The sequence below is a fragment of the Hibiscus syriacus genome, unplaced genomic scaffold (assembly GCF_006381635.1).
Source record: "Hibiscus syriacus cultivar Baekdansim isolate YM2019G1 unplaced genomic scaffold, ASM638163v2 tig00110503_pilon, whole genome shotgun sequence".
Classification (NCBI taxonomy): Eukaryota; Viridiplantae; Streptophyta; class Magnoliopsida; order Malvales; family Malvaceae; genus Hibiscus; species Hibiscus syriacus.
The window spans coordinates 4,227,326-4,239,537 of NW_024062764.1; the positions used below are offsets into that span (position 1 = coordinate 4,227,326).

Here is a 12,212-nt window from a genome sequence, read left to right on the forward strand (position 1 = left end):
AATTTTATTAAACATATCATAGATATATATATATGTATATTTATTAAACACCCTATATAATTAAACATACATGGTAATAAACTAAAAACAACCTAAATGGATAAACACATGCAAAACATGGTAATGATACTAATTAGTAGTATATAAATAAACTGGAGTAAAAACTCGAACGAGAACCCTAGACAAAACGAGTGTCTACAGCTGCCCCTCTTTGTGCATTCTTGTGTTAACAAGAATAGGGTAAAGATAAAAAAGACAGCGCGTTTTTGTCCAATTTCATCCTCGATTGGGAACTTGGTAAGGGATCTGCTCCAATCTTCCTTCACGGTAAGTGAGATTTGAAAAATCTTCGACCAACGGGTTCACTTTCTCTTTCTTCAGGGAGTAGAACTCGAACATTCTTCTTCCTACGGGCTCGCTCTCTCTTTTCTTCAGGGAGTAGAACTCGAACAATCATCTTCCTACGGGTCTGCTCTCTCTTCCTTCAAGGAGTAGAACTCGAACAATAATCTTCCTACGGGTCCGCTCTCTTTTTCTTCAGGGAGTAAGAACTCGAACAATAATCTTCCTACGAGTCCGCTCTCTATTTCTTCAGGGAGTAGAACTCGAACAATAATCTTCCTACGGGTCCGCTCTCTTTTCCTTCAGGGAGTAAGAACTCGAACGATAATCTTCCTACGGGTCCGCTCTCTATTTCTTCAGGGAGTAGAACTCGAACAATAATCTTCCTACAGGTCCGCTCTCTTTTTCTTCAGGGAGTAAAAACTCGAACAATAATCTTCCTACGGGTCCGCTCTCTATTTCTTCAGGGAGTAGAACTCGAACAATAATCTTCCTACGTGTCCGCTCTCTTTTTCTTTAGGGAGTAATAACTCGAACAATAATCTTCCTACGGGTCCGCTCTCTATTTCTTCAAGGAGTAGAACTCGAACAATAATCTTCCTACGGGTCCACTCTCTTTTTCTTCAGGGAGTAAGAACTCGAACAATAATCTTCCTACGGGTCCGCTCTCTTTTTCTTCAGGGAGTAAAACTCGAACAATAATCTTCCTACGGGCTCGCTCTATATTTCTTCAGGGAGTAAGAACTCGAACAATAATCTTCCTACGGGTCCACCCTATTTCTTCAGGGAGTAGAACTCGAACAATAATCTTCCTACGGGTCCGCCCTATTTTCTTCAGGGAGTAGAACTCGAACAATCTTCTGTTGCTTCACTACCTCCTTGTGAAGGCTTATAGATAATTTACTTCACTACTCTTTCGTGAAGGCTTGAGTTTGATTCGCTTCGAAGGTTGAACCTGAAAATCAAACATTATCAATCATTAATGTATGCTCGAAAATATCCAACTCAAAAATTTTGAGTTCGAGAAATTTTCTAAAAATTCATCTTCATCGTGAAAACTTGTCTGGAAGCCCTTAGATATGTGAATCTACTTTGGCTCAATTGTTGTCATCATTCTTTTTAGGATTTCAAAACTAGTCATCATCATCTTGATGCTTCAATATATTCAATCCTCCACTATCATGGGGAAACCTGTAGACATTTAATTCATCATGCAATGTCATGATCCTATTCATGCCTAAAATGTATGCAAATATTCAATTCAACACATTTTCTTCTTCGAAGGAACATCGTCTCCTTTGATTTTGATGGACCTCGATTTCGTCTTGGGCACCGAACATTTGACCAGTTCACCCCAGTTAACAATCTCAAAATCATATCTCTCGGCTTGACATAACTTTGACTTCTCTCATTCTTGAAGCCTACCATTACCCATGACCAACTTCTTGATGAATGGCATTCTCTTTGGGCCACCTATTAATGGCTGGAATTTTCTATGAATCCCAAGGTTTCTGCTTCCCATAACCATACAAACATACATGCTAAAACCAATGTTAGCTTCAGAATACTTGTCTTTTCAACATCTTTTGCATAACAATACAAAATGATCTCATGTACCATAAGCTAAGCTATATGTTTTAACTTTTTCAAAATCAAATGCTTGTAAAGGAGAATTGAAAAGGAAAAATATTACTTTATTTATAAATACAAAGAATTTTTAGCAACTATATGGCAAACTTTTAACTGGAAAAAGAACAAAATGATAGGCGTATTCAAATATCAATAACACAAATGCCTTTGAACTGGCACGCCGTTAGAATAACCCGAGCGTAGCTTCTATCAAAAGGAACTCCAAAATTGTGATGACACTGAAGAGTGCAAAGCTACTTCTGAACCCCAAAATCTCCCATTATTGGATGCCGTAAACCAGTATTGAATCTCATGTGCATTCAATTTCTCCTCTGGTTACTTTTATAGAGACACATTAATCTTTAGTCTCAATCCTGATCACCAACTGTCATTGTTACTACTCACGTCATAAGCTCTTTCCTCTTCCAAAAATAATTCAGAACCTCCACCGTGCACGAATTCTGAATTTAAAACTCAAGCCGCCCTCTACGGGTTTTCAACTTGACCTCCTTTGGTTTCAAGATGTCTTTTTCAAGTTTGCATCTTGAACCCCCCCTTTTATTTGTTTTTGTTTTGTTTTTTTTTCATTTTTTCATTTTCATTTTTTTTCATTTTTTTTCATTTTTTTCATTTTTTTTCATTTTTTCATTTTCATTTTTTTTCATTTTTTTTCTTTTTTTTCATTTTTTTTCATTTTTTTTCATTTTTTTTCATTTTTTTTCATTTTTTTCATTTTTTTTATTTTTTCATTTTCATTTTTTTATTTTTTCATCTTCAAGAAAAATCCTTCTTAGCTGCGTTTGGAGTTCACTGAATAAGGTAATTCGAACTCATCCATCTTAATCAAGACTAGAGCTTCCCAAAAAAGGTTTTCTTGACAACATAGGGTATTTTCCACTTGGGCATCCAATTCCCTCGGAAATCTTTTGGAATGAGCAATATCCTCCTGAGCATCAGACCCCTTTCGTGGACTTCTCGAGGGTGAACTTTCTTACCATCTGCTCGTATCATCCGCTTCTGGTACATCTGACCATGGCAAATAGCTTTCAATCTCTTTTCTTCAATCAAATCCAATTGGTCATATCTGGCCTGTACCCACTCTGCCTCATTTAGCTTCACTTCTGACCGAAGTGAGGGAGTTTCCACTTCAAATAGGGAGGACAGCTTCCATCCCATAAACTAGAGAAAAAAATGGAGTTGCCTCAGTTGACGTCCGTACAGAAGTCTGATAGGCAAAGAGAGCAAATGGCAACTTCTCATGCCAATCTTTATAAGTTTCAGTCATCTTCTCTATAAGCCTCTTAATGTTCATATTAGCCGCCTCCACTGCCCCATTCATCTTTAGGCGATAGATAGTGGAATTATGATGCTTTATCTTGAATTGCTCACAGACATAGTCCATCATCTTGTTGTTTAAGTTCAAGGTATTGTCAGAGTCCATCATCCATGCCCCACATAGCCAACGACCACAGAATTGTCATTATATGCAACTGATGAGGAGGGGTGTGCATTCTATCTCCATAAATTCATTAGCGTGGGTACCACATACTCCTTCATAAATTTCTTCAAGAATGGTCTTAGCTTCTTTAGAGTCCACACACCTTAATAGGATCTGATCCATGCTTCTTCGGGGTCTCAACATTGAACACATACCCTGCTGTCATTCTTCTAATGGCTCTTTTGTCATTCTCGGTCGCCTATTTGGGATAACTTTGATACCTTATATATTGCAAGATATCATAGTATTGAGTCTCCCATCTTTCTTTTCTTCAACGTTAAAGCAGTGGGGCTGGATAATCATAAGCCTTCATCTCAATAGGCATCATATTTGCATGCATGTTCATCTTAAAGGCTGCTGTCAGAGTAGCCAAAGCATCTGTCATTCGATTTTCTTCTCTGGGGAGGTAATTGAAAGTCATTTCTTCAAATTCTTCAATAAGTTCCAAGAGTAATTTACGATATTCCACCGGTTTGGGACCTTTCGTTTCCCATTCTCCTCTGAGTTGGTAGATTACGAGAGCTGAATCACCATATACCTTGGGCACTTTTACCTTGAGTTCAATGGTAGCTCTAAGGCCCATGACACAAGCTTCATACTCGGCCATATTGTTTGTACAATCAAAATTGAGCCGACTGGTAAAATGATAATGCTCTTCATATAGTGAGACCAAGATTGTCGCAATCCCATGCCCCAAGGCGTTTGAAGCCATCAAAGTCCATCTTCTAGTATCTCCCGGTGGATGCAATTGTTTCTTCCACCAAGATAGCCATTAAATCATCAGTCGGGAAATCAAAATTCAACGGTTCATATTCTTCGGAAGCCCTACTTGCAATGAATTCTACTATGGCACTCCCTCCAACCACTTTCTGGCTTACATACTGGATATCAAATTCGGACAACAGGATTTTCCAACTGGCTAATCTTTCAGACAATGCAGGTACTCCCATTAGTGACAAGCGTCGTTCATATCTTCATAGTGCACTTTAATTTGATTGTGGCTAGAGAAATCATCCATAAATGAGAATAAAGAATTTCCAGCAGTATCATCCACTAAAGTGTCTATATGTGGAAAAGGAAAATTATCCTTTGGACTTGCTCTGTAGTCGACACACATTCAAACTTTCTCATCCCTCTTTAGCACTAGGACAATATTCGGCACCCACTCAGGATATTTGGCCACTGTGAGAAACCCGACATCAAATTGTTTCTTCACTTCTTCTTTTATTTTGAGCAGCATCTCTGGTCTCATTCTTCTCAGATTCCGTTGTACAGGCTTGCAATCATGCTTTATCGTAGTTTATGGACCACCAATTTTGTGTCCAGACATGGCATATCCGTGTATGACTAAGCAAATACATCCTTGAATTCTGGAAGTAATTCTATCAAGCTCTGCCTTCATTCTGCACACAGGGTGGTACCAATCTTTACTTCTTTTATCCTCATCCGTACCCAAATTCCAGATCTCTGTAAGCTCTTCGTGAGGCAAAATCTGTTTATCTTCTTGTTCAACCCTCTTCAGTAATTCTGAAGGTAGTTCACATCACTCATCGTCATCACAACCTTCGATTTCTCCTTGACACATGGGCATCTCAAAATCAATCTCCGGGTCAGAGTCATTAGCATTTGTATCATTGATATCTGAGTTCCTGAAAGAATAACGGAAACGAAGATATATACATATATATATAGAAGAATCTTTCCCATACAAATAAATAGAAAGAAATAATACATACATCATACAACCAAAAATGAAATGCATGGGAGAGTGTTTGCCATTTTGGACCAATGAAATGCATCCTTTATTGAAAGCAAGTAAAAACACACAGCTTAACCCTTTACATCAGATCCCCTATTGCCCCAGGGTACGAACAATAGGGAAAAGTTCTAGTGCGCTACTCTGTAAAAGATTTGTAAACTAAGGGCGATTCCTCCATAGTCCAGTTGTTCAACACAAAGCCTGGGGGTGCAGGATAGACGCATGTAGCTCTCATTCCTTCAAACTCCTCATTGGTTACAACATTAATGCCAAAATCCTCCAAGGCATTCTCAATCATCACTTTACCACTTCTTGAAGTCCTTTGAAACACATACCCTGCTGATGTGAAAATGACACTCAATGGCGGGAAGGTCATGGGTCCCCAACTTGGGTCTTCACCAGTCAATCTTGCCTCTCTCAATTCCCGATTCCTCTTGATACCCCTCTGTTTTTCCTTCAAAGTTAGTTGATACCCTAAACCAAACCTGTCTCTTTTAGCAATAGGGTAATTTGGCCCAACTGGTCCTTGCAACTGACGTCCTAGCCCTTGGATACCTTTGGTCCCTCTTCCAAGGGTCAGTTTGTGCCCCGTTTTGGTGCAGTATGACGATCTAGGCTCTGAGATTTTCTTGCCTTCGGCCACAAACGTGGTATTGTCAAACGATCTGAAAGGACATTCAACAGCTTGTTCTTCCACTTCAACATATGGGGCTGCAGGAACTGAAGCAATAACGTCTTCTTCCGCATGAATGCATACCAGCCTTCCATCAAATACGAACTTTAGCCTCTGGTATAAAGTTGATGAAACTGCCCCAGCCTGATGAATCCAGTGTCTTTCCAATAAGCAGTTGTATGTAGGCTTGATGTCCATCACAAGAAACTCCACTTCAAATGTCGCTGGACCAATAGTCAAAGGAATATCAATCTTGCCTAACACTTCTCTTTCTGTTCCATCGAAAGATCGAACCATACTTTGACAATTTCTCATCAGGGTACTATCCACTGGCAGCTTTTTTAGAGTCACCAAGGGGATTACATTTAACGTTGAACCATCGCTTATAAGTACTCTGGATAAAACGTGCCCTTTGCACCTAACTGTAATGTGTAGAGCCTTATGATTGTCAATCATACCCAAAGGGATCTCATCATTTGAAAAAGATACAATGTTATCAGCCTGCATTTTGGCAACTAGTCGCTCCAGCTTTTCTGTGGGTAACTCCTTCGAGACAAAGGTATGGTCCAAAACTTTTATCAAGACGTTGCGATGAGCCTCTGAACTCAAAATAAGTGATAGGTCAGAAATACTGGCAGGCAGCTTGTGCAATTGTTCCACAACACCGAACTCACTATGTTTTAAAAATTTTAAGAATTCCACTGTTTCATCATTCAACCCCAGTTCATTGATAATGAGTTCGTCTTCTTTTATCTGAACATCGACATTCTTTCCTTTTTCAGCAGCAATCTTCTTCTCTGGCTCTTTGAAAAAGAACCTACCACTTCTGGTCAAGTGCCCTACTTCATTTATTTCTTCTTGTTTTTTTGCCCCCTCTCTCATTTGACAATCATACCTCCAGGGCACTTGTTTATTATCTTTGTATGGGAACAGATTTGAAGGAGCTACCCTTTCATTTACTTGATTCTTGGGAGTAATGACGATGGGACAACCAACACTGTGTATCCGTTTGGATGATCCTTCAGAAGCGCAAATCTCTGCTTTTTCTTTTTTAGTCACTTCTTTGAAGAATTCGATTTCTTTCTTGTCCATCATCCCTTGTACCAATTTTAAGAAATCAGGACACTGTTGTATATTGTGTCCTGCGCAATTATGGTAGTGGCACACCTCTTCACTGCTATACTGGTCACATTATAGACTAGGCTTCAACAATCCCACTTTAACCATTTGGCACCATACCCAAAGCATGGGTGATTCCACCTCACTAACATCCATAACAATCCTCTTTCCTTTCTCTTCAGTGACTGCGTTAATCCCGGTTCTAGCATGGTTTGGCAATGGATTTTGGGCTACCTTTGGTTGTTCACTGTCACCAAAATTGATAACATTCCTCCTTCTCAAAGCTTGAACGACTTTTTTTAATGCAGTGTAATTTTCAATGGAATGTTCAGGATTCCCACCATGGTAATCACACTTAACATTAGCATCATACCATTTGGGATAAGGAGGTTGTATATGTACCACATGATAAGGAGAGACTAGATGTCGATCGTATAAATCGCGAAATAATTACTTATAGGTCACAGGAATTGGATCAAATTGAGGCCTCCCTCTCCTCGGGTCCCTTGCCCCTTGTCTATTGTCATTTTGAGGTGGTGCCACCGTTCCCTGAGATCGGGACATTATGATGTTACTGGAATCGTACTGGTTCACCTGGGTGACTTCGTTTTCCTTTTTCTTTATCGGCGATTTGTTGCTGGACTCTCCTCCCTCGAGCTTCCCATTTTTAATCGCCATTTCGATCATTTCTCCTGTCGTAACTATATCAGCGAAACTTCGGGAAGGAATACCGATAAGGTGTGAGAGAAAAGGAGCCTTCAAAGTACTAATGAAAAGTATATTTGTTTCCCCCTCCTCCAATGGTGGATACACTTGCACTGCTACCTCCCTCCATCTCTGAGCATATTGTCTGAAACTTTCACTGTGCTTCTTCTCCATTCCTTGCAACACCAATCTGTTAGGCCTGACATCTTTCACATGTTCATACTGGTCGAGAAAGGATTTAGCAAGGTCTTTCCATGACCTAATATCAGCCTTTTTTAGTTGGTTATACCATCGCAATGTTGAGCCTGTCAAGCTTTCTTGGAAACAATGGATCAACAGCTGATCGTCCCCTATGTACCCAGTCATTTTCCTGCAGAACATTGTAATATGGGCGGAAGGGCATCTAGTACCGTCGAATTTCTTGAAGTCGGGAGTTTTGAATTTTGGAGGCAGGACCAAATCAGGAACTAGACTAAATTCTTTAGCGTCCAGTCGATACATACTGGTGTCTCTTCCTTCATAACCTGGACTTCACTTGCTAATTGTTTGAATTGTTCCTGAAAGTGTTTGTTTTCATTCTTTTTGGCCTCTTCATCAAGGTCCGGGACTTGGTGATAGAGACTTTCTTCGGGGTGCGAACTAGGTCCTGGTTGAAGATTCACAGCAACGCCGAGAGGATCTATGTGCACTTTGGTAGGAACAGACGTTCCTTGGACATTTTGAGACTGTACCGAGGTAAACCCTGGAGGATAAAGTGGTTCTCCAGTCATTTGCTCAGGGGCCTTTCCATGTTCCGGGTTTCTCCCTTCCAACAAACTTGCCAACTTAGACAACATATCTTCTTGAGCCTTAAGCATGTCCTCTTGCATTTTCCTTAGATCATCTTGCAACTGCAGTTGAATTTTTCAATTTGAGTAATCCTATCTTCCATGGTTCTCTCCATTGTATTATAGTGATGCTTGGACTTCCCCAGCATTTCTCTGTCACAGTTCCTTTACGAGTTACTCTCATGTTTTCATGATTGATGCATGTAAAAATGCTTAAATTAAAGCGATGCGAATGCAAATGTGGATGCAAAATGCAAATGCAAAAGGTGTTAATTCAAAAGTGACCACTTATAGAACAACCGTTCACTTAGACAACAAGAATTCAGTAAGTACACCATGTAGTCAAAATACAAATGTGATTCTTCATCTCTTCATTTTCTCGAGTCGTACTCTTCCTGGGATCTGGAATTGCACCTCCAAAATTGCCGGCGTATTTCATCACCTTTGATGACGTCAGATGTCTTTAAATTGAATCTTGGGATCTCCATCTTCACTTTAATGCAAAACAGTCTTCATGTCTTTGTGAAAGATCTTCTCGTCCTTGGTATGATTGTATCTATCTCTTGAGTCAACATCTCGTCCTTTGTAGCTTTAAAGGAATTCTTCAATCAGCTTCAGATATCGTCATTCATCGGGTGTCATTCTTCATAGATCACTTGAACATCTCTGGATCTCCCGATTTTGACTACATAGTGGAGAATTTATTGCCTCAATATGGTCAGCCTTCTTGTTAGTCAATCACTTGCGAATTAACACCCCTTGATGACATGAGGATGCAAATACAATAAAAGCACAATAAAATCGACATAGAACAAAAACGGGTTAGTACGCATAAGATAAACAACAAGATAGTAAGTACCGTGAACATCGAATAAAACCTACCCTCACATGTTGACTACCCAATCATGTTTTAGTAGATCCTACCCGACATGATATCTACCCACATGCTTTGTTGTTCACAAAAAATCCTAACCGCATGGTATCTAATTCACATGCTTGCTCAAAAAATAAACCTAACCACATGATCTCTAGTTCGCATACTTTTTGCAAAAAAAAATTCAAGGAAAAGGTTAGAATGAGTTTCCCCCTCTGCGACTTTTGAAGAAAAATGGGCAGAGGTTCGATATAAAACAGGCAGAATTCTAACAGGGCCCTCGAATTGTCCTTTACTGGTGCCCCCTTGGGCTTGCCTGACCCTCGATTCTCACCCATTATAGGCTTAAAACGAATCAAGTTCAATTCGAGAGGATACATATCCCCATATCCATGCAAGGAAACTCAATGTTTTCTCGTAGACATAAGGCATGTACCCCAGAGGTTACTAGCTAAAGTCCGTGCGGAGAAAAATAATTTTTTTCACGTAAGTGTAGCTTTCACCCCTACTTAATGGGATAGAGCACAGTTAGAAGGCTCTGAATATTGAAGGTTTAGCAAAAGTGGGGAAACTCATAATCCTTTGCCTCGATCCAAGAAACTCAACAAACTAAAGGTTAGAAAACTGAAACATGTAGATCACACGTTAGTACAACTATTTATTTGTAAACCAAATCACAAATAAAAATGAAAACAAGAAATTCAACACAAACAAGGGATCAAAAACCAAATTAAAATGAACTTATAACTTTCGTTTGCAAAGACAATTAATTAATCGACTATCGGCCTGACTCCCTAAAAAAAAGTCCCCAGTGGAGTCGCTAAGTTGTCGAAACGATTTTTAAACCCGTCTGGGGGAGCGATATTTTGGAAAACCGCATCATTTTTAATTGTTATATTTTCAATTGAATTTTAATTAAAAAACAATGCGATTTTAGAAAACCTTTCGTTTCGAAAAATTTGGGATTCCTTTTAAAAAATATAGGTTCGAGGAGTTGCCACCAATCTTTGATTAGGGTGTGATTGGACACCCAAAAACGTTGTCATTTTAAATAAAAATTAATTTTAATTAAAACAACAAATTTGCGGTATACACTACCAAAGTCCATATTCGGGAGTCGGTTACGCGTGGGGAAGGATTAGCACCCCCACAACGCCCTAAATCGGTACCTAGTCGATTAATTAACGTCTTTGCAACGAATTTTACAAGTTCAACTTTAATTTAATTTTTGATCCCTTAAAAATAACAAAAGCATGGATTTTACAGTGTACAAAAGCAACAAACTAAGTTAAATTAAAATTACCAAGCCATTAGAAAGATAAAGAATATTCAATTATTTAAAAATATCGAGACCAGATCTTTAGTTCAGTTCTAACGACCTTTCCTCGAAAATTTTAAATAACCGAATATTTCCTTTTCTTTCGTTCCCAAATTTTAAGGTGACTAAATCGAATTTTTGGTGTCACTGATAGGATACACTTGTAATTTAAAATTGTCAAAACAACTTTTCTGTAAGTTAAGAAAAAGTCATTCTAACAATTTCAAATTAAAAGAGTATTACTCTTAATCCGATTATGTGATTAGGTTAAGTCATGCAAATGAGGTTAACATGCTTAAAAAATACAACTAAACAAATATGTACTAACAACATGCTCGAAATAATATGTACATGCATACACTTAAAATAAATTTAAATTAAACCTACAATTAAGCATAAAATATTAAACAAGGGGCTAAAATATAAAGAAAATAAACAACAGGATCTTTTCATAAAAAATTTCATTTCGAGGTACTTCAAACATGATACAACCAAGATACTACATAGGATCAAAACGAACATTTCCCAAATTACACATCCAAAGTGAGAACAACACAAAAATAGCCCTAATATGATTATGGACTAAAATGAAATACGTTGGAAATTAAGATACGAAATTAAAATTGCAACAAAGCTCGGTTCAGGGACCAAAATGGGTCGAAACAAAGTTGGGAAGGCCTCTTACAGAATTACCCTATTTTGGTCTAGCCTCCTGAAACGCCGTCGTTTCACGCCATCAAGGAACGACGCCGTTTTGACGCGTTCATATATGATATTAGGGTAACTTTAACTTAGCTAAACACCAATTTCCTCTTCACTCTGGCTAGACACCAAACCCCAACCATTTTCCCTTCTCTCAAACCCTTACCCAGTTCTCTCTTCTTTTTGCCTAACCCTACGCGAAACTCAGGCCTCCGCCGTAACAGCCACGGCTGCTACCTCCAAATGACCCTAGCGAAACCCAAAAGCCCCGATGAGCACCTAGACCTCAACTCCTCATCCTTTCACCAAACCTTAAAAACCAAAGCCACCGCCGCCAGAAAACCCAAAGATCTCCACAGCCACCGTCTAAGACCGAGACTAACCCCCACCAGAAAATTTCAACCCCATCACGATACTAACACCAAACTTACCGAAAACCCCCCTAACAGAAAATTTCAGCCGGCTTTACCCTCTAATACTCTTACAAAACCACGACCATCGTGACATTTCCCCTCCCTAGAGGACTCCGATGAGAAGTCAAACCATCGCCCAAACCCCACCTAGACGGTCCTACCCAGAACCCAACGAAACCCCTGAACCCGAGACCCAAAACGGTCATGCATGGCTGGGAAATAACAGAAGGTGAAGGGTTTTACCTTCTTACAGCGGGTTCTGGACTCTTAACAAAGGCAGTGAGTACTTAAAGGTGAGTTTCTTCGCTCTCGTCCCTTTTTTGGTTACTGATGGATTGAAAGTGGATATCTAA

General features: G+C 39.2%; 1 protein-coding gene across 1 annotated transcript; it reads right to left on the bottom strand.

Moving 5' to 3' along the window:
- Positions 1–4,769: 4,769 nt before the first annotated feature.
- Positions 4,770–8,561, bottom strand: LOC120129722. The gene is made up of 5 exons (XM_039147160.1): positions 8,229–8,561; positions 7,486–7,857; positions 7,141–7,374; positions 5,389–7,083; positions 4,770–4,985 (listed from the first exon to the last, which is right to left on the bottom strand). Exons 1-5 carry the CDS (start codon positions 8,559–8,561, stop codon positions 4,770–4,772), a joined length of 2,850 nt encoding a protein of 949 aa, XP_039003091.1.
- Positions 8,562–12,212: the final 3,651 nt, after the last annotated feature.